At 43.0% G+C, this 23539-nt stretch overlaps 1 protein-coding gene across 7 annotated transcripts in view; it reads left to right on the top strand.

Annotated features, from left to right (window-relative positions):
* The first annotated feature begins 3509 nt into the window (after positions 1-3509).
* Positions 3510-23539, top strand: part of TFCP2 (transcription factor CP2) — a 74532-nt gene continuing 54502 nt past the window's right edge. The window contains exons 1-2 of one of the 7 annotated variants that reach the window (XM_066265082.1): positions 3510-3714; positions 4116-4297. In XM_066265082.1, the coding sequence (XP_066121179.1) occupies positions 4176-4297 (122 nt within the window). In that variant the 5' untranslated portion in view covers positions 3510-3714; positions 4116-4175. Of the gene's footprint in view, positions 3715-3744; positions 4298-23539 lie in introns of those variants that run through there. The other 6 variants (XM_066265086.1, XM_066265105.1, XM_066265097.1 and 3 more) reach the window with 6 other exon arrangements.

Below are 23539 nucleotides of genomic sequence, written 5' to 3'. Positions count from 1 at the left end.
TCAGGATCTGAAGCTGGCACATCAATTTAGCTCTGGCCAATTTAAACCCTTAGCCTTATTGATAAGATGAGGGTCACAATACTTACTTTCAGAATTATAATTCTAGTTACAAGATTGTCTTGAGGATTACTGATAAGGTAACAAAGTGCCCTGTATATAGATCAGGGGTCCCCAAACTACGGCCCGCGGGCCACATGTGGCCCCCTGGGGCCATTTATCTGGCCCCCGCCGCACTTCTGGAAGGGTACCTCTTTCATTGGTGGTCAGTGAGAGGAGCATAGTTCCCATTGGAATATTGGTCAGTTTGTTGATTTAAATTTACTTGTTCTTTATTTTAAATATTGTATTTGTTCCTGTTCGGCAGATAAAATGTATTATGCTCACTTTGTTAAAGAGGCCGTTGCCCAGGTGATATTAATGTGTGTTGGGGTGGGCTAAAGGCAGGGAGAATCCTTGTAGCCTGGGGCTTGGTTTTGGGATTAAGCCTTTCCTACCCTTTTTGGTGTAAGGTGGTACAATCCTATCATGCCTCAGAGAAGTGACTTTGTATTAGAGACTTCCCTATTATATATATTGGATTAAGGGTTTGGATTTCTACACTATAAAATGGGAACGGAGCAGGAGTTTGGCTCTTGGTTCCTGAGGTTAGAAGAGAGAGCAGAGGAGAGCAGAGAAAGGCCACGTGGAGGAGGCCAGGAGAAGCAGCCAAGATGGCGGAGTGCTGAGTGAGATGCCAGTTTGTGTAGAGTTTGTATTTGGGATAAGGAAGGAGATGGGGAACTGAGGAGAATAAGTCTGGTGAGCTAGAAACCTTTGATTCTAGGAAACTCGGATAAGTCAGTAGCTTTGTGAGCACTGAGTGTGACTGGGTTTTGGAGCCCAGTGTGTATTTTTAATTGCCCGCCGGGTGCAAGGTAGGATTAAAGGCTATGGCCCATCAGTTTTTGGCTCCATGGTTTCTTTACCGACTGTCCAAATCCAATGCGAACCTGCATGGGCTGGGCTGCTCTGATGGTGGCCCTGGCCTTGCCTCCTGGCTTTACAGTTCCCGTTTTGTTTTTTTTTACTTTAAAATAAGATATGTGCAGTGTGCATAGGAATTTGTTCATAGTTTTTTTTATAGTCCGGCCCTCCAACGGTCTGAGGGACAGTGAACTGGCCCCCTGTGTAAAAAGTTTGGGGACCCCTGATATAGATGATGCTCAGGCCTGCCTGTGGTGTTGCAGGGAAAAGCGTCGACCTGGAACGCTGAAGTCGCTGGTTCGGACCCCTGGGCTTGCACATATGGTCAAGGCACATATGGAAGTTGATGCTTCCTGCTCCTCCCCCTACTCTTCTGTCTCCTCTCTCTCTTCTCTAAAATGAACAAATAAAAAATAATTAAAATAAATAAATAAAAATAAAATAAATGATGCTCAATAAACAATGGACATCAAATGCTGAGGTCGCCGGTTCAAAACCCTGGGCTTGCCTGGTCAAGGCACATATGGGAGTTGATGCTTCCAGCTCCTCCCCACCTTCTCTCTCTGTCTCTCTCTCCTCTCTCTCCCCCTCTCTGTCTCTCTCTCTCCCTTTCTCTCTCCTCTCTCTAAAAAAAAAAAAAGAATAATAAAAAAAATAAACAATGGACATCATTATTTAAACCTCAAAGGAGGAAGGTGGAGCAGATATGGTTATCTCCTCATTTCAAATGAGGAAGTTAAATCTCAGTGAGAGTAAGTAATTATTCTTAAGCTACTAAACTAGTTAAGTGAAGATGTCAGCCCAATTCCTGATCGTTAGGCCAAAAACACACACTTTTGGCCCTGGCAGGTGGCTCAGTGGTAGAGGATCAGCTCCGCCTATGTACAGTGTGTCCGTAAAGTCATGGTGCACTTTTGATCAGTCACAGGAAAGCAACAAAAGATGATAGAAATGTGAAATGTGCACCAAATAAAAGGAAAACTCTCCCAGTTTGATACCTATTCAGTGCAGTTTGATGTGGGCTCACACACAGATTTTTTAGGGCTCCTTAGGTAGCTAGCTATCCTGTATAGCAGGGGTCCCCAAACTATGGCCCGCGGGCCACATGCGGCCCCCGGAGGCCATTTATCCGGCCCCCACCGCACTTCTGGAAGGGGCACCTGTTTCATTGGTCGTCAGTGAGAGGAGCATAGCTCCCATTGAAATACTGGTCAGTTTGTTGATTTAAATTTACTTGTTCTTTATTTTAAATATTGTATTTGTTTCCATTTTGTTTTTTTACTTAAAAATAAGATATTTGCAGTGTACATAGGCATTTGTTCATAGTTTTTTTTATACTCCGGCCCTCCAACGGTCTGAGGGACAGAGAACTGGCCCCCTATGTAAAAAGTTTGGGGACCCCTGCCGTATAGCCTCTACAGACTTGTCACTGACTGATGGCCTACTAGAATGGGGTTTCTCCACCAAACTGCCGGTTTCCTTCAACTGCTTATCCCACCAAGTAATGTTATTCCTATGTGGTGGCGCTTCATTATAAATGCACCAATATTCACGTTGCACTTTGGTGACGGATTTGAATTTAGTGAGCCACAGAACACACTGAACTTTCCTCTGTACCATCCACATCTTTACTGGCATGGCCGTGGGCTGCTCCGCTGTATACACGGTGTTACGTCATCATCTGTGCATGCGCACATGCTGCCACATCATCCTACAGAAACTGGGAGGGTTTTCCATTTATTTGGTGATTTCACATTTCTATCGTCTTTTGTTGCTTCCTGGTCAAAAGTGCACCATGACAGTACGACACACTGCACATCCCAGGTTACATTCCGGGTTAGGGCACACAAGAAAAGCGACCATTTGCTTCTCCCCTTCTCTTTCTCTTCCCCTCCAGCAGCCAGTGGCTCATAGAACATGGCCAGGGTGGTGTGTGTGTGTGTGTGTGTGTGTGTGCTGAGGTTGGTCCCAGCTGGTCAGCCTCAAGTGCTAAAAATAGCTCAGTACAGGAGCATTGGCCTCAGGTGGGGTTGCTGGGTGCATCCTGGTCAGGGCACATGTGGGAGTATTCCTAACTATCGCCCCCCCTCACCTACAAACAACAACAACTCACTTTCACTTATCTTATGCTTTCCTGTTCAAATGCATTAGGAAGAATGCGGAAGATAGGAAGTACTAGGAGGGAAGGGGGACTTAGGCAGTCTTGACCCCCAGAGAGGTGATCTGAAGGAGAGGATTACAGAGAAAACAGTCAAGAGTCCTCCAGGGTAGGGTCTGGGTTCGGGAAGACTAGAGCGAGGACTCCACGCAGGCCTTAGAGGGCCAACTAGGTACCTAGCAGATGCGAAAACTCAGGTAAGCCCCGGCAGAGACGTTTAAAGCGAGACACCTGACCTACACTACGTGCGATCCAGATTATCCAGCCCACTTTGGGGCGGGAAGCCGTGGAGTACCTGACCTATCATCTCTGCCTAGGCTGACGAAGTCTCTTTTTCATTGGTGAGTATTTGGGTGACGTCATGTTTGCCGGACAAGCAAAGGAAAAGGGCGCCATGATTGGCTGGCGTTGGCGGTGGGCAGCGAAGGATTTTGGAGAGACTGGGTTTCACATCAGTGCTGGACTTTCCCCTTACATGTTTTGAGGCCGTTTGGGGGCTGCAGAGGTCAGAAAGTCGGCTGGGCGGAAACCTGGATTTGGTTCTAAGAGCCTGGGGTTGACCGGAAGTGATCTTGGGGTTGACCGGAAGCGAGGTCTGGAGGGGAAAGGGAGAGCGGGTTCGGGAGGGAGGGGGTTATTACTAGTAGTAGTGGGCGGAGAAAAGGTGCGAAAGCGACCTGTGAGCGCCGAGTGGGCAGTGGGTCGCCGCTGCTGGCCTGTTGGGGAAGCAGCGAGTGACCACCTCGAAAGGGGACAGAGCAGAGAGTGGGAGTGTGGGGATACAGGGGTGACTCTGGGCAGCCTGGAATAATTAAGCAAAAGAGCCCTCGCGCGGCTCCAGAGAGCTGGGAGGGAGAGATTTTGGAAGTCGGGCAGCCCAAAACAGGGCCTAGGGTACGGGACATTAGTGAGGGTCGGGCTTGGGGGTGGCTGCCGGGTACTGCGAGGGAGATCTTGGTTTGAAGTTTCCTACAGTCCTTGCCCCGTTGGGTAGAATCAAACTATTCACCTCTGTGCAAGAAACTGTGTCTCCTGGGGCAAGGAAGGAACCAGGATGGCTTGGGCTCTGAAGCTGCCTCTGGCCGATGAAGTGATTGAATCCGGGCTGGTGCAGGACTTTGATGCTAGTCTGTCCGGGATCGGCCAGGAACTGGGTGCTGGTGCCTATAGCATGAGGTGAGTGAGATTTTCCCAGACCCTGCATCTTCTGAATAACAAAGGCAGGATAGAAAATAGCGGTGGTGTTCGTGGAGGGTAGTGTAATGCAGAGTTAGAGGCTGCGTTAGGGAAAAGGGACTTGTTTCTTTGGTTGCTTTTAGTTGTGAGTATTGTGGAAGAAATGGAACAAGAGATTGTAGGCAGTGTCAGTAGGAGTAAGAGTGTCTGCAGAGTCAGTAGAAGGAAGAAGGGCTCTCGATAAATGTTGAGAGGCTGTTGTGCCAGTGTGAGAGACTTGGCGATTGATGGTCTGATAGTGTGTGTGTGTGTGGGTTGTACTGGACTTACATGAAAAGGAGGCCACATTGAGCACGTGATGGATGTCTATGGAGCTAGGGAGTTGGAAGTTGGGTCTTAATGATGAATACTGGTTGACTGTTGGAAGGAAATGTGAGACCTCGGTGAAGAAGTCCACACATCTGTATCTTAGCCTGCTTTTAAGGGACTTTTGAAACATAGCTGTGAAATGAAGAAGTGTCAAAGACAACTTTTAGATTTTTCTAGACCTTTATGTATCAAGTCAAATGTTGATAAGAAATAAAAGTACTCTTTGAAAGCAACATTACTTTTTCATGTAACTTATTTGCATACATTTGCTACTTCATTTCTCTAACATAGTTTGTTTCATTTATATGATGTGCAAAAACAATGTCTGGAAATGTTGAAACATCTGCATTTTAGGATTAGATAGAATACAATAGGGTTTCCAAATGCATTATAAGGCTTAATCTAAATGAGTAAGTCAAGAGAGACTTTATTTGTATTGAATTTATTGAGGTGACATTGATTAATAAAATTAAATAGGTTTCAGGTGTACATTTTTATAATACATCATTTGTATATTGTGTATTTACCACCCTAAGTCAAGTCTCCTTCCATTATCATTAAATCCCCTTTACCCTCTCCTATCTCTTGCCAAACCCTTTTCCCTTTGGTAATCACCATGCTGTAGTCTGTCTGATGTTTTTTTTTGTTTGGTTTTTGCTTAATCCTTTCACCTTTTTCAGGAGCCTTCTAATCCCCTCCCCTCAAAAGAGAGTTAAGATTTAACACTTTATTTGGGTTTAGGGGTTTATAGAGGAAAGATGCTTTTTATGAGAAAAGTGGAGAAACTTTGCATTCTGATAGTGAAATCCTTTGAGGGTACATAATGTAAACTTTCTTTATCCTTATGAAATCAAAATGGACTTGCCTCACTAAAGTAAAAAAATTATGTTAGAATTTAGTAAATACTTCACCTTTGGGAATCTTTGGTTACAGAATAATAAAGGCTATCCTTGTGTATACATTTTTGTGATCTTTCAAGGAAAATTGAATTCTATCATGCAATACTCTTGAGAAATTTAACTCTAGTTTTACCTGTTCTTGTTCACCTAAGTCTGACCATAAAAATAGAGATTAACTTGGTCTGAAAGTAAATAACTGGACCCTGAGCTTGCATGTCAGTGTCTGACATTATATTTGACAATTTATACTAGTGTTCATGTGAAGATTACCACAGCAAAAGTTTGGTTTGTCTAGGTTATTAGAGTTTAGGATAGAGATAATTAAACATAACTGTACTTGTTATAAATATAGTTAACATTGTCAACAGACATTTGCGCATCCACTATGTACTCTCTCTACTACATGACCTTACATTGATGAGTACTTTCTTTGTCATACCGAGTGGTCTTCACAGGTGTAAGAATGACTTGCATATTTATACATTTAGAATATTTTTCCAACATCAAATCCACAAGTTTTCAAGCATCATTTTATGTTTCCCCAAGAGCACAATGTCCTAATATTTTTCTTCTCTTTTTTCCACTTTTTTTAATGCATTTTACTCTTGTCACTGTTCTCTTGGCTCTTGCATACATTTCATTTCTTTCTTTTTTTTTTTTTTTTTTTTTTTTTAGTGAGACTGGGGAAGAGAGAGACAGGAACACAGAAACATTCAGCTGCTCCTGTATGTACTCTTACCAGGGAATTTAACCAAAACCCTCCATGATCTGGGACGGTGCTTTCCAACTGAGCCATCTGGCCAGGACTTAACTTTCATTGATTTTTAGAAAGACAGAGAGAGGAAGGGAAAGAGAGGGGAGGGGAAAGGGAAGCATTCATTTTTTTGTTCCACTCAGTTATACATTCCTTGGTTGCTTCCCGTTGTTTGCCCTGACCGTGGATCGAACCTGCAACCTTGTTGTTTCAGGACGGTGCTCTTAACCAACTGAGCTAACCAACCAGGGCCTTTAATCTGATTTTTTTAAAAACAAGTTCTTAGATTTTATTTTAGTGAGAGAGAGAGAGAGATGGATGGACAGACAGGAAGAGAGAAATAAGAAAAATCAACTTGTAGTTGCAGCATTTTAGTTCTCATTGATTACTTCTCATGTGTGCCTTGACAGGGGGAGGGTGGCTCAAGTCAAGCCAGTAACGCCTTGCTCAAGCCAGCAACCTTGGGTGCAAGCCAGCAACCATGGGAACGTGTGGATGATTCCATGTTCAAGCCGGCGACCCTGTGTTCAAGCTGGTGAACCTCCGCTCAAGCTGGCAACTTCAAGGTTTCAAACCCAGGACCTCACTGTCCCAGGTCGATTCTCTATCCACTGTGCCACCACTGTTCAGGCTTATATGATTTTGATGCAGGTAGTCCAGGGACCATATTTCGAGAAGCACTGACCAGAGCAGGGGTCTCAAACTCAACTCAGCATGTGGGCCGCAGAGCAAGATCACAGCAGTTCGGCGAGCAGCACTAGGTCTACAAAAGGCAACTGTTACGCAACACTTTTCTCACTGCAGTTGAAAACAAAAAAAAATCAGTACAACAAGCACAATCGTACATGCAGTTTACTCAGTGTCACAAAACGACCAGAAACTGTAGTTTGCATCACAACTGCTGTTAACTAAGCTAATATCTAGCTAGGATGCTAGAGAAATGAAAAATACAAGTAGGCCCCTAGGCTTACTTAATTTTATCCAAAATATTTTGAACTTCGTGGATTAGTCTGGGGGCCGCACAAAATTGTTTGGCGGGCTGCATGCGGCCTGCGGGCCGTGAGTTTGAGACCCCTGGACTAGAGGATATAGACAGAGGTAATGGCTTTTTACTCTTCCTGATCCTCGTTTTAATTAGAACCTGTGATTGCTTTTTGTACACCTTCATTTAAGGAAAATGTTCTCTTTGACAAGCAATTTGTTTTTATTTTATTTTTTAAAATGCTTATTTTGTTGATTTTAGAGAGAGAGGAAGGGGGAGGGAGAGACACACACAGAATCAATATGTTCCTGCATGTGCCCTGACTGGGGATTGAACCAGCAACTGCTGAGCTTCAGGACAGTGCTGTAACCAACTGAGCAATCCAGCCAGGGCCGACAAGAAATTTGTTTTCATTCTTATTTTTTTATTACTTTTTGAAGTGGGAGGAGAGGAGATAGTGAGACAGACTCCTGTTTGTGCCCTGACAGGGATCCACCCAGCAACCCCCACTGGAGTCAGTGCTCAAATCAACCGAGCTTTCCTCAGTGCCTGAGTCTGATGCTCAGACCAACCCACCTATCCTCAGCTCTCGGGGCTGATGCTCAAACCATTGGAGCCACTGGCTGTGAGAGAGGAAGAGAAAGAGAAGGGGGAGGGGAGGAGAAGAAAAGCAGATGGTCACTTCTCCTGTGTGCCCTGACTGGGATTGAATCCAGGACTTCTACATGCCATGTTGATGCTCTATCCAGTGAGCCAACCTGCCAGGGCAAGCAGAGTTTTCTTTTTCCAAGTGAGAGGAGGGGCAATAGATGCATTATGACCAGGATCCACCCGGCAACCCCCATCTGGTACTGATGCTCTGCCTATCTTGGGTCATGCTCACAACCAAGCTAATTTTAGTGCCTGAGGCGGAGTTTCCACTGAACCATCCTTACCGCCTGGGGCTGGTGTGCCCAAACCAATCAAGCCATGGCTGCTGCAGGGGAAGAGGGAGAGAAAGAAAGGGGAGGCAGAGGTGAGGAGAAGCAGGTGGTCACTACTTCTGTGTGCCCTGACTGGGAATCAAACCAAGGACTTCCACATGCCAGGCCGACACTCTACCACTGAGCCAACCAGACAGGGCCAGCAATTTGTTTTAAAAATTCTTTCTCTAGCCTGACCTGTGGTGACACAGTGGATAAACTGTTGACCTGGAATGCTGAGGTCGCTGGTTCAAAACCCTGAACTTGCCTGGTAAAGGCACATATGGGAGTTGATGCTTCCTGCTCCTCCCCCCTTCTCTCTCTCCTCTCTCCCTAAAAATGAATAAAAATCTAAAAATAAAAGTCCAAAATAAAATATATAAAGAAATAAGTTCTTTCTCTAATATATTTTACCCTAGTTTTCTTACTTGAATGATTTTACTTTAAGTCTCTTGATTTATATTTTATAAAGATTCATCTTAACTTTTGGATTCCTCTTTTTGACTTTAAAAATTTTTTAATTGACTTAGAGGAAGAGGGGTAAAGAAAGATCAACTTGTTCCACTTATTTATGCATTCATCGGTTAATTCTTTTTTTTTTTTTTTTTTTTTTTTACAGATGCAGAGATAGACAGGGACAGATAGACAGGAATGGAGAGAGATGAGAAGCATCAATCATCAGTTTCTCGTTGCGCATTGCGACTTCTTAGTTGTTCATTGATTGCTTTCTCACATGTGCCTTGACCGCGGGCCTTCAGCAGACCGAGTAACCCCCTGCTGGAGCCAGGGACCTTGGGTCTAAGCTGGTGAGCTCTTTGCTCAAGCCAGATGAGCCCGCACTCAAGCTGGTGACCTCGGGGTCTCGAACCTGGGTCCTTCCGCATCCCAGTCCGACGCTCTATCCACTGCGCCACCGCCTGGTCAGGCCGGTTAATTCTTGTATATGCCCTGACCAGGCATCAAACCCACAACCTTGGCATATTGGGACAATACTCTAATCCAGTGGTTCTCAAATTTTTTGAAGTCAGGGCACATTTAAAATGCTACAAATAATTGTAAGTGCACTATATACAAATTTTTGAGAAATATGTTATAATAATTAAGTCAAATATTAAAGAAAAAAATAAAGCATGCTTTTATGGTAATTAAACAAAATAAATACGACAAAATTAAATTTATTCTGACATTAAAAAACATTTTCATGTTACATTTTTTGAGTTATGCTTTTTAGAATTCGTAAAAAAGAGGAGTTAAAAAATAAAAAATGAGGCCCTGGCCGGTTGGCTCAGCGGTAGAGCGTCGGCCTGGCGTGCGGGGGACCCAGGTTCGATTCCCGGCCAGGGCACATAGGAGAAGTGCCCATTTGCTTCTCCACCCCCCCCCCCTCCTTCCTCTCTGTCTCTCTCTTCCCCTCCCGCAGCCAAGGCTCCATTGGAGCAAAGATGGCCCGGGCGCTGGGGATGGCTCCTTGGCCTCTGCCCCAGGCGCTGCTAGAGTGGCTCTGGTCGTGGCAGAGCGACCCCCCGGAGGGGCAGAGCATCGCCCCTGGTGGGCGTGCCGGGTGGATCCCGGTCAGGCGCATGCGGGAGTCTGACTGTCTCTCCCTGTTTCCAGCTTCAGAAAAATACAAAAAAAAAAAAAAAAGACAAAAAAGTTCTCTTTTTATATATACAGTGCTACCTTGAGATACGAACAGACCAGCATACGATTTTTTTTATTTATTTTTATTTTTTTTTATTTTTTATTTTTTTTAAGATATGAGCTGCGACTTGGTCTGTAATTTTGTTCGAGATCCAAGCGAAATTCTGAGATACTAGTCATGATTTGGGAAGCTGCTGCTGGTTGGCGCGTTGGTGCATGGGTCCATTATCAGCAGTTTATATACAAGTTGACTGACTTACGAGCTCGGTTACAGAACGAATTAAATTTGTATCTCAAGGTACCACTGTATAGATACATTCTAAATAAGATTTAGTAAATTCGGCAGGTCCCGCCTGACCTGTGGTGGCGCAGTGGATAAAGCGTCGACCTGGAAATGCTGAGGTCGCCGGTTCAAAACCCTGGGCTTGCCTGGTCAAGGCATATATGGGAGTTGATGCTTCCAGCTCCCCCCCCTTCTCTCTCTCTCTCTCTCCCTCTCCTCTCTAAAATGAATAAAATAAAATAAAAAGACATAAGAGATGGTACCAGTAGGATTAGAATTCAGGTGTTGCCAACACCACAGCATTGATTAAAAAAAAAAAAAATTCGGCAGGTCCCGGCGCAAATGTGTTAAGTTTTTTCATTCTTTTTTTTTTTTTTTTTCATTTTTCTGAAGCTGGAAACAGGGAGAGACAGTCAGACAGACTCCCGCATGCGCCCGACCGGGATCCACCCGGCACGCCCACCAGGGGCGACGCTCTGCCCACCAGGGGGCGATGCTCTGCCCATCCTGGGCGTCGCCATGTTGCGACCAGAGCCACTCTAGCGCCTGGGGCAGAGGGCACAGAGCCATCCCCAGCGCCCGGGCCATCTTTGCTCCAATGGAGCCTTGGCTGCGGGAGGGGAAGAGAGAGACAGAGAGGAAAGCGCGGCGGAGGGGTGGAGAAGCAAATGGGCGCTTCTCCTGTGTGCCCTGGCCGGGAATCGAACCCGGGTCCTCCGCACGCTAGGCCGACGCTCTACCGCTGAGCCAACCGGCCAGGGCCAAAAATATTAATGATTTCTTGCTAGCGTGAGGGCAATTTGTATATCCCATTTTTGAAAATGTTTTATCTTTTTTTTTTTAAAGATTTTATTTATTTTTAGCCCTGGCCGGTTGGCTCAGTGGTAGAGCGTCGGCCTGGCGTGAAGGAGTCCCGGGTTCGATTCCAGGCCAGGGCACACAGGAGAAGCGCCCATCTGCTTCTCCACCCCTCCCCCTCTCCTTCCTCTCTCTCTCTTCCCCTCCCGCAGCCAAGGCTCCATTGGAGCAAAGTTTGCCCGGGCACTGAGGATAGCTCTGTGGCCTCTACCTCAGGCGCTAGAGTGGCTCTGGTCACAACAGAGCAATGCTCCAGATGGGCAGAGCATTGCCTCCTGGTGGGCGTGCCAGGTGGATCCTGGTTGGGCGCATGCGGGAGTCTGTTTGACTGCCTCCCCGTTTCTGGCTTTGGAAAAATACAAAAAAATAAATTATTTTTAATTTTTACTTATTTATTTATTTTTTTTCAGAGACAGAGAGAGAGTCAGAGAGAGGGATAGCCAGGGACAGACAGATAGGAACGGAGAGATGAGAAGCATCAATCATTAGTTGTTGTGTTGTTGTTGTTTTTTACAGGGACTGAGTGAGAGTCAGAGAGAGGGATAGATAGGGACAGACAGACAGGAACGGAGAGAGATGAGGAGCATCAATCATCAGTTTTTCGTTGTGACACCTTAGTTGTTCATTGATTGCTTTCTCATATGTGCCTTTACCGCGGGCCTTCAGCAGACCGAGTAACCCCTTGCTCGAGCCAGCGACCTTGAGTCCAACCAAGCTGGTGAGCTTTTTGCTCAAGCCAGATGAGCCTGCGTTCAACCTGGCGACCTCGGGGTCTCGAACCTGGGTCCTCTGCATCCCAGTCCGACGCTTTATCCACTGCGCCACTGCCTGGTAAGGCGAAATATATTTTATCTTTTGATGTGAAAAATTGAACCAGTGCTTGTTTGATATCTTCTTCATTTTTGAATTTTTTGCCCTTCAAAAAATTTTAAAGTTTTTTTTAAAATATTTATTTATTTATTTATTTATTTATTTATTTTTTACAGAGACAGAGTGAGTCCGAGAGAGGGATAGACAGGGACAGACAGATAGGAACGGAGAGAGATGAGAAGCATCAATCATTAGTTTTTCATTGTGTGTTGCAACACCTTAGTTGTTCATTGATTGCTTTCTCATATGTGCCTTGACCGCGGGCCTTCAGACCGAGTAACCCCTTGCTCGAGCCAGCGACCTTGGGTTCAAGCTGGTGAGCTTTTCCTCAAAGCAGATGAGCCGCACTCAAGCTGGCGACCTCAGGGTCTTGAACCCAGATCCTCTGCATCCCAGTCCGATTCTCTACTCACTGCGCCACCGCCTGGTCAGGCTCAAAAAATTGTATAAGGACAAAAACAAGTGATAGTCAGAGGGTGCTAAGTCCGGGGAATATGGTGGATGTGGCAGACATGCTTCTGTAGCATTTCTTCCTTGTTGAAATTCGTAAAAATTACGGTGGCGTAAATGAACTTTATCAGTAGCCATGGGTACACTATCGCTTCACACATAAGACTAACGTGAATCAACTTTGTTTTAGTTAATTTGCTACGTCAGTATGTATACATTAAGTGATAAAAGTAGGCACACATACGCCAAATAAACATGTGCTTAAGTGTTGAAACTTGTTGTGATAGAAATGGACAGAACTTTCCGGTAGACCTTATACTTAGAATTGGAATTGATGGGACGTATGCTAATTGTGTGCTTAATTTTTTTTTTTTTTGTAATTTAAAGACCATTTTTTAAGAGTATTTTTAGGGCCTGACCAGGTGGTGGTGCAGTGGATAGAGCGTTAGCTTTGGATGCTGAGGACTCAAGTTTGAAATCCCAAGATTGCCTGCTTGAGCACAGGCTCATCTGGCTTGAATACGGGGTCACTGCCTTGAGCGTGGTATCATAGACATGACCCCATGGTCACTGGCTTGAAGCCCAAGGTTGCTGGCTTGAGCACAGGGCTACTCACTCTACTGGAGCCCCCCAATCAAGGCACATATGAGAAAGCAATCAATGAACAACTAAGATGCCGCAATGAAGAATTGATGCTTCTCATCTCTCTTCTTTCCAGTCTGTTTCTCTCTCTCTTGCTAAAAAAACCCCCCCAAAAACAAAAGAGTAGTTTTAGGTTCACAGCAATAGAGGAAGGTACAGAAATTTCTCATATACCCCCTTCATTCTTACATGTAGAGCCCCTTAGTATCATTATCCCCCACCAGAGTAGAACACACTCTGTATCTACACTGATGATCCTACATTGACACATTGTAATCATCCAAAGTCCACAGTTTACATTAGGGTTCACTCTTGGTGTATGGATGGGTTTAGACAAATTTGTAACATGTATCCATCATGTCAATACCAGCATTTTTTCACTGCCCTAAAATCCTTATGTTTTGCCTATTCATTTTACCATCCCCCATCCCTGGCAAATTATTGATCTTTTTACCGTCTCCATAGTTTTGTCTTTTCCAGAATGTCATATAATTGGAATCATATAATATGTTGACTTTTCAAATTGACTTCTTTCACTTAGTAATATGCATATAGCATTCCTCCAGGTCTTTTTTTTCCCCTCCATGTCTTTTCATGGCTTAATAGCTCATTTCTTTTTAGTTGTGAATAATATTTCATTGTCTGGAAGGATTTATTTTATCTGTTCACCTTCTGAAGGACATCTTAGTTTCATCCAAATTTTGGCAGTTATTAATAAAGTATAAACATTCATGTGCAGGTTTTTGTGTGGAGGTAGTTTTCAACTGCTTTGGGTAAAACCAGTGAGTGTTAATTGCTGTATCATATGGTAACAGTATGTTTAGTTTTGTAAGAAACCACTGAACTGCCCTTCAAAGTGATTGTATCATTTTACTTCCCATCAGCAATGAGTGAGTTCCTGTTGCTTCACATCCTTGCCAGCATTTGGTGTTACCAGCGTTCCAGATTGTGGCCATTCTAATAGATGTGTAGTTATCTTTTTCAAGAACTGCCAAGCTGTCTTACATAGTACCTGCACCACTTTACTTTCCTACCAGCATTGCACAAGCTTTTCTGTTTCCTTATATCTTCACCAACATTCCTTCCTTTCCTTTCCCTCCCCCTCCCCTTCCCCTCTCCTCCTCCTCCCCTCCCCTTCCCCTCCCTTTTCCTTTCCTTACCTTTTTCCCTTCTTCCCTCCTTCCTCCCTTCCCTCCTTCCTCTCTTCTCCTTCCTTCCTCCCCTTTCCCTCCCTCCTCCTTTCTCTCTCTCTCTTCTTCCTTTCTTAATTAATTAATTAAAGCCATCCTAATGAGTTTGAAGCAGTGTCTTATTGTGGTTTTGTTTTACATTTCTTTAACGTCCATGATGATGAACATCATTTCATGTGCTTGTTGGCTATATATATATATATCATCTCTCTTCTTTGGAGAAGTGTCTCTTCAAGTTCCTTGCCCAATTTTAAATTGGGTTGTTGTATTTTTGTTGAGTTGAAGGAGGTCTTTATATAGTCTGGGTACTACATCATTACCAGTTATATGGTTTGCAGATAGTCTTTTCACATTCTTGATAATGTTCTTTCACTTTACAAAAGTGTTTAAATTTTTTTTTATGGAATGCTTCATAAATTTGCATGTCATTCTTACACAGGGGCCATGGTAATCTTTTCTGAGATAGACAGGCTCCCGCATATACCCTGACTGGGAACCACCGGGCTACCCCAGTATGGGGCCAATGCTTGAATTAACTGAGCTATCCTCAACACCTGAGGCTGATGCCCAGACCAACTGAGCTATCCTCAGTGCCAGGGACCAACACTTGAACCAGTTGAGCCACTGGCTAGGAGAGGGGAAGAAAGAGAAAAGGGAGAGAGTGAGGGGGAAAAAAGCAAATGGTCTCTTCTCATGTGTGTCCTGGCCAGGGATTGAATCCTGTATGTCTGCATGCCAGGCCCATGCTCTATCTACTGAGCCAACTGGCCAGGGCCCACTCTTTGTTTTTTAACAGTTTGAATGTAATCTATCTTGGTGTAAATCTCATTGAATTTATCCTGTTGAAGTTTGTTAAGCTTCTTGGATATGTATGTAGATTTATGTCTTTCATCTAGAAAGTTTTTTTCTTAATTCTTCAAATAGTTTTTCTGCCTCTTTCTCTTTTCCTGCTGGGGATCCTATAAACTGTATATTGGTAGTCTTGATGGTATACCATAGGCCCCTTAGACTGTTCTTTTTTTTTTTTTTTCTTCTCCTTATAGGCCTGAGTAATATCTTACCTTCTACCTCAGGGGTCTCAAACTTGCGGCCCGCGGGTCGTGCGGCCCGCAGACTAATCCACGAAGTTCAAAATATTTTGGATAAAATTAAGTAAGCCTAGGGGCCTACTTGTATTTTTCATTTCTCTAGCATCCTAGCTAGATATTAGCTTAGTTAACAGCAGTTGTGATGCTAACTACAGTTTCTGGTCGTTTTGTGACACTGAGTAAACTGCATGTACGATTGTTCTTGTTGTACTGATTTTTTTTTGTTTTCAACTGCAGTGAGAAAAGTGTTGCGTAACAGTTGCCTTTTGTAGACCTAGTGTGGCCCACCGAACGGCTATGATCTTGCTCTGCGGCCTACATGCTGAGTTGAGTTTGAGACCCCTGTTCTACCTGGTCAAAACCTGAAGTTGAACCCTTCTAGTGAATTTTTAATCCCAGCTATTAGACTTTTTTGGTCTAGAACTTTTATCTGGTTCCTTTTTAAAAAATTTTTTATTTATTGATTTTAGAGAGAGGGGAAGGGAGGGAGAACAAGAGAGACAGACCATCAATCTGTTCCTTTATGTGCCCTGACTAGGGATCGAACCAGCAACCTCTGCACTTCGGGATGATGCTCTAACCACTGAGCATCTGGCCAGGGCTATCTGGTTCCTTTTTATAATTTCTGTCTTTTTATTGCTATTCCTTACTTAAGCATACATTTTTCTGATTCCTTTATTTGTCCATTCCTTTATATTATGATTTCCTTCAGTTCTTAGAGCATATTTAAGATAGTTAATTTAAAGTCTTTGTGTAGTAATTCTAGTATCTGGACTTGCTCAGACATGGTTTCTGTCAGTTTCTTTTTTTCTTCCTGTGACTGGGCTATACTTTCCTATGTCTTTGCTTGCTTCATAATTTTTTTTTGTTGAGAGATATTTATTTTGAGTATTGTAATGTGGTAGCTCTGGAAATCAGATTCTAATTCCTTCCTAGAGATTACTGTTACATGGCAAAAAGCTGTAGTTGTCCATTTGTTTAGTGATTTTTCCTATTTTTGCAGTGACTTTTTCTTCTTGTGTGTGGTCAGTGAAGTCTCTTCTTTTATCTCCATGGTCAGCCAGTGGTGACTTGACGCAGATTTCCTTAAATGCCTGAGTCCAGTAAGAAAAGGGGGGGTATATGTTTTGTTTTTTTAAATCCCCTGTCTGAATCTGCTAGAAAAGACACTTCAGCCATGGGGGTTGAAACAATGGCTGGCCTCTGTGCCAGCTTCTCAGCATTCAAAAACAGTGATCACAGCCCTGGCTGGTTAGCTCAGTGGTAGAGCGTCGGCCTGGCGTGCAGGAGTCCCAGGTTTGATTCCCAGCCAGGGCACACAGGAGAAGCGCCCATCTGCTTCTCCACCCCTCCCCCTCTCCTTTCTCTCTGTCTCTCTCTTCCCCTCCCGCAGCCAAGGCTCTCCATTGGAGCAAAGTTGGCCTCGGGCGCTGGGGATGGCTCTGTGGCCTCTGCCTCAGGCACTAGAATGGCTCTGGTTGCAACAGAGCAATGCCCCAGATGGGCGAAGCATTGCCCTCTGATGGGCATGCCTGTTGGATCCTGGTCGGGCACATGCGGAAGTCTGTCTGACTGCTTCCCCGTTTCCAACTTCAGAAAAATTAAAAAAATTAAAAATAAAAAACAAACAAAACCAAAAAAACAGTGATCAAAACTCATAATTTTATCTTTGTAAGATAGGGTCCCTATTGCTCATTCTAACACTAAGAAGCTGTAACAGGATCTTGAGCAACTGTCCCCACAGCTGCCTGCCATGGGACTGGGAACTGGAGGATGATAGATGCTACACCAAACACTGAAATTCACTAAAATTTACCAGCCATCTTCTATAACCTCTGGTTTTTTTTGTTTGTTTTGTTTTTCCTTTTTAAAACCTCTGTTCTTAATCTATAATAGCCTTTTTTTTTTTTTTCTTTTATTAAGTGAGAGGCAGAGGAACAGACTCCTGCATGTGCTCCGACCAGGATCCACCTAGCAACCCCCCTACAGGGGGATGCTCTGCTCATCTGGGCCACTATTCCATTGCTTGGGCAACTGAGCTATTTTAGCACCTGAGGCATGTTCATGGAGCCATCCTCAGCACCCAGGGCCAATTTGCTTGAACCATTTGAGCCATGGCTGCACGTGGGGAACAGAGAGAGAGAGAGAGAAAAGTAGAGAGGGTTGGAGAAGCAGATAGTCACTTCTCCTGTGTGCCCTGACTAAGAATTGAACCTGGGACTTGCACACCCGGGGCCAACACTCTACCACTGAGCCAGCTAGCCAGAGCCATTGGTTCAATCCTATTTCTAGTTCTGCACTTACCAAACCCTCAGTGTATTCTATACACAGAAACTTTTATAAATGTGTGTGTATTCATTTAAAAAAGTAATTTCAGCCTGACCTGTGGTGGCTCAGTGGATGGAGTGTCAACCTGGAATGCTGAGATCACCAGTTCGAAAGCAACCGTGAGCGGCTTGCTCTGTCAAGGCACATATGAGAAGTAACTTCTATGAGTTGATGCTTCTCATTTCTTTCTCCATTTCTCTCTCTGTAAAATTGATAAATAAAATATTTAAAAATAAATTTCAGACTTGCAGAAAATTTTAAAAAAATAGGACAAAGAATTTGTGAATACCTTTCACCCAGATTCCTTAATGTTAACATTTTACTATATTTGCTCAATCTTTCTTCCTCTCTCTTGCTCTCCCCAAATACCTAGAAGTATTTTTTTTCTGAACTATTTAAGAATAAGTTGCAGATGTGGTGCCCCCTAATACCTAAATACTTCAGCCTGACCAGGTGGTGGCGCAGTGGATAGAGTGTCGGACTGGGATGCAGAGGACCCAGGTTTGAGACCCCAAGGTCGCCAGCTTGAGCGTGGGCTCATCTGGTTTGAGCAAAGCTTGGACCCAAGGTCACTGGCTTGAGCAAGGGGTTACTCGGTCTGCTGAAGGCCCATGTGAGAAAGCAATCAATGAACAACTAAGGTGTCACAACGAAAAACTGATGATTGATGCTGCTTCTCATCTCTCTCCATTCCTGTCTGTCCCTATCTATCCCTCTCTCTGACTCTTTCTCTGTCTCTGTAAGCAAACAAACAAATAAACAAAAGAAACCTCAAAAACCTAAATACTTCAGTGTTTTGTTTTGTTTTTTTTTCAACAAACTTCCTTACATAAAGTCAGAAACTTAACACCAACACAATACCCTGCTATAAACTATGGATCTTATTCAGATTTTGTCAGTTGTCCCAGTAATGTTCTTTATAGCAGAACACCGAAGATCGTGTTTTGTTTCAATAGTCATATCTCTTTTATTTCCGTTAATCTCAAACAGTTCCTAAGTACGTTTTTGTATTTTTATGAATTTGATGAATTCTGTTATTTTATAGACTATCCCTAATCTGGGTTTGTCTGTTGATTTAGGTTATGTACTTTGGGTATTAATACCTAAAAAGTGATGCTGAGTTCTTTCTGTGTGTCATCTTTGGATGCACTTGCTATTGACTGGTCCCATTACTGGCAATGTTATCTTTGACCATTTAGTTAGGATGGTGTATGCCGATTTTTTCCATTGTAAATTTATTATTTTGCCTTTTGTAATGAATAAGTGTCTTGTGGGAAAATATTTTGAGACTACATAACTATTCTATTTTCGAACTTTCACGCTACAATTTTAGCCTTTATTGAATTCTTGCTCTAATCAGTTATCTTTATGATGGTTGCTAAATGATGATTTTCTAATTACGTCTTTCCTCCTACATTTATCAGTTGGCTTTCAAAGCACTTTCCCTTATTTATTTTTTGCAATGTTACCTTATAGATTACTTTAAGCAATATGTAATAATCTTTTATTACCACTATATATTTTGATCAAATTATTCCAGATTTGGCTAGTTCCATGCAGAAGCCTTTTTTTTTTTTTTTTTTTTTTGCATTTTTCTGAAGCTGGAAACAGGGAGAGACAGTCAGACAGACTCCCGCATGCGCCCGACCGGGATCCACCCGGCACGCCCACCATGGGGCGACGCTCTGTCCGTCCTGGGCGTCGCCATGTTGCGACCAGAGCCACTCTAGCGCCTGGGGCAGAGGCTACAGAGCCATCCCCAGCGCCCGGGCCATCTTTGCTCCAATGGAGCCTTGGCTGCGGGAGGGGAAGAGAGAGACAGAGAGGAAGGCGCGGCGGAGGGGTGGAGAAGCAAATGGGCGCTTCTCCTATGTGCCCTGGCCGGGAATCGAACCCGGGTCCTCCGCACGCTAGGCCGACGCTCTACCGCTGAGCCAACCGGCCAGGGCCAGAAGCCTTTTAAAATTAAGCTTTTGTTTATGCTTATTGTCCTGAGGTAACTTTTTTTTTTAATTTTTTTAAATTTATTGACTTGAGAGAGAGAGAGAGAGAGGAACATAGATTTATATGTGCCCTGAACAGGGATTGAACCAGCAACCTCTGTGCTTCAGGATGACGCTGTAATCAACCGGGCTATCCAGCCAGGGCCTGAGGTAACTATTAATAGCTCCCTCCTTCACACACCAAAGTGTCCCTGATTGAGTGATAAATTGTATGACAAATTACATATGATAACAGATCATGTTACTTTTCTTACGAAAAACTCCACTGATTTTGCATCTAACTTTGAATAAAAGCCTCAGTTCTGGCATTGATCCTCGTGGAATGCCTCTCTGACCAGCTTGTTCTCATCTACTCTTCTCCTGGCTTGCTCTGCCTCAGCCACCTCTGGCTTTCTTATAGCTCCTCAAATGCTGTGCACACTCCTACTTCAGGTCCTTTGCATTTGCTTTTACTCTTCCTGGGGTAAAAGACTTGAGAGGAAGTAGAGGAGAGCAAGGAAAAGGAACTGTCAGCTGGAACTTTTAAAAAGGGAAAGGAGATATGGGAAGTATAATGTAGATGAGACTATAGGTAAACTGGGCCACTTTGGAAGGGACTTCTGGGTCCTGTTGAAGAGCTATCATGATTTCACTGAGAAGCCACTGAAGCATTGTAAACAGAACTGTGATATTTTAGATTTACATTTTTAAAGGTTACTCTGGCTGAAGATTGGAAGATAATGATAAAAAGCTAGTTATCATTCCTAAAAAGGGTTGAAGCTTAGTGAACTGGGTATCTTGTGCTTTGCATATTCTTGGAGATGTAAATTGATTATTTATAAAAGAAAAGGAACAAATAACAGTTCTGCTTTGATTGCATTGTCAGGCCTAATTGAGGACATCTTGGAACATGTTGGCCATTTTAGAAGAAAGAGCCTTCATCAAAGGTGCAGTCTGAAGGAGGAGAAATTTTTAAAATTGATTTTAAAGAGGGAAAGAGAGGAAGGGAGAGAGACAGAGAGAAAGAGAAACATTGATTTGTTGTTCCACTTATTTATGCATTCATTAGTTGCCTCTTGTATGTGCCCTGACCAGAGATTAAACCCGCAACCCTGGTATATTGGGACCATGCTCTGACCAACTGTGTCACATGGCTAGGGTTGAGGAGGAGATTTTTTTTTTTTTTAAGCCCTACCACTGAGCACAAAGGGAGAAGGAATAGCTGAAGCCTTTTACCATTTCATAGGACTAGTGTTCTGGTATTTATAGGATTTCTCCAAAAGTCATTATCACTCAAAGTCTTAAAAAACAAACAAACAAATAAACCCGGAAAAATGTCTGTGCCTGTTCACTGCAGGGAGGAATTGGGCACTTAGGGAAATTGTATGATTTTGAAGCTAGGTTTGGTAGCAGGGATGGAATGAGCAAGGCAGAAGAACCCCAAAGATGGTGATACTTCTTGCCAGTGAAAATGGAGTGAAGCTTAACTGCCAAACAAAGGAGAAAAAAGAACTGGCAGACATTTTGGATCTGAAAAGAACTTGAGGCTCAGCACCATTAGGAGTAAGTGTGGTTTCCCTTAGTCACAGAAAAACAAAAACAAAAACGGCTGTTTTCCCAGCTGGCTCATACTATGATGGTAGATATCAGAACAGTCTTTTTTTTTTTTTACAGAGACAGAGAGAGAGTCAGAGAGAGCGATAGATAGGGACAGACAGGAACGGAGAGAGATGAGAAGCATCAATCATCAGTTTTTCGTTGTGACACGTTAGTTTTTCATTTATTGCTTTCTCATATGTGCCTTGACCGTGGGCCTTCAGCAGACTGAGTGACCCCTTGCTTGAGCTAGCGATCTTGGGCTCAAGCTGGTGAGCCTTGCTCAAACCAAATGAGCCTGCGCTCAAGCTGGCGACCTTGGGGTCTCAAACCTGGGTCCTCTGCATCCCAGTCTGACGCTCTATCCACTGCGCCACCGCCTGGTCAGGTGATATCAGAACTTTGAATACTGAAATGGGAGTTCTACTTTCTGTATCAAAATGATCAGATTTCTGGAAAATATATAAACTCATGAATATTGTTGCAGATCGCCATTCATTTTATTAATGGGAAGAGTCATTAATTTCAGAAATTTAATAAAAGAGCCTGGTACTAATGATGCCACAGGTGATGTTTTCAGTTAACAGTGTTTTAATGAGATTTGTAGACTGGTAAGAGCTAATCCTGTCATGTAGGAAAAAAACTGAGTATATCTGGCAAATCTCCTGAAGTAGGGCTTTGCTGATTCAGAAGTCTTGGATTAAACATTTAATATCTTACAAGCTCTCTGGAAGTATCTGACATTGGTTAGATACTTTTCCACTTCCAAAGTAAGTAAGACTTGCAAGATATATTTGAAATTAGAAGTTTTTAGTGACTTTCTTAGCTAATGGAAAATAAAAAACACATTGTTTATAGAAGTAGATTAGTGAGTTGGCAGATAACTCAGTAGAAATGAGAGAGATTCAAAGACTTGGGGTAGGGGAGAAATTAGCTTAATTTTTTGCTAAATTTGGGAGGCGCATGATGACAACTATTCAGACCTCTGGTCTCTCATAACTGTGCTGAAGAAATAGAATGGTTTATACCTAAAAGCACCTTCTTAAAGTACTTAAAGACTATTAAGCCCATATTGAGATCAGGAAAAAAGTTCTAGAAACAGTATTCCTAAAGAAAGACTATCAGATAACCAATATATCTATCAGGGGAAGCATTTATCTACTGTCCCCTTGTTCTGACATCAGACTCATCAGTCTATATTCCAGGTTTTAAGTTGGAGGGGAATAAAGTTGAGCTCCTCAGAGCAGAGTTGTATAAAATACCTGCTAGAACCATGCGAGGCCCTTTCCAATCATGTCACTTTTTCTATATATATTTAAATAAGTCATTTAAGCTTTCTTGAGTATTAGTAATACTGTAAGGACAATGAACTGGAATGTAGGAAAACAATAGGTGTTTGTAGAATAGTATGCTTTGTTGATGTGCAGAGTTTGAAATTTAGATGACAGTGATGCTGTGATCTCTAAAGGGACCTTATCTATAACTTGTTTACTTGTATTGCTATATCCTGCAACATAAAATAGGTCCCAGAACATAGTAAGTGCTCAAAAACTATTTACTGAATAAATGGAAAAATTAAAAGATCTAGAATGGATTTAAGTGATTCAATATCAAGCTTAGTGTTTTACCCACTAGTGGTGGTAGAACAAACTCCTTTGTCCTTAGTGGCAATGTTTCAAGATGGCTCACTGAGGACCTCTGTAAAATCAGGTCTTGGTATAGAAAGGTAGTCATCCTGGATCACATAGAGATCAAACCCATTACCTTGGCTTATTAAGACACAGCACTCCAAGGAATTAAGCTCACCAGACTCTTCCTCCCGGCTCTGATTTAATTGGCATGGAATAAGGCCTGGCAGGGATATTTAAAAGTTCCCCTGGTGATTCTTAGTATGCAGCCATGGTTGAGAACCACTGGTATTTACAAGCCTTTCATATACACCTGACTCCTTTAATAATGCAATCTACAAGTACAGCAGATGACTTGAAAGCTATTTTATTTCCAGATATTTGCTGACTTAAAAAGTAGAATATGGATTGTAGTGTTTTTTTTGTGTATGTGTTTATTTAAGATTTGATTTACTAATTTTAGAGAGAGAAGGAGCAAGATCATAGTTGCTTCACTTTAGTTGTTCATTGATTGCTTCTCATATGTGCCTTGACAGGGCAAGCCCAGGGTTTGAAACCAGCAACCTCAGCACTTTATTCACTGTGCCACCAAAGGTCAGATGGATTGCAATTTTTAAGATAGTCTTTGGTATGAATATGTTGGCTGTTAGGTTTAGCAGCATTGTTTGTTGTTTTGCGTTGGAGAGTTATATACTATGAGTTTAAAAATGAGAGTCAACT

This window comes from Saccopteryx bilineata, chromosome 1 (assembly GCF_036850765.1).
Source record: "Saccopteryx bilineata isolate mSacBil1 chromosome 1, mSacBil1_pri_phased_curated, whole genome shotgun sequence".
In the NCBI taxonomy this organism is placed as follows: Eukaryota; Metazoa; Chordata; class Mammalia; order Chiroptera; family Emballonuridae; genus Saccopteryx; species Saccopteryx bilineata.
This window is presented reverse-complemented; position numbering and strand designations above follow the sequence as displayed.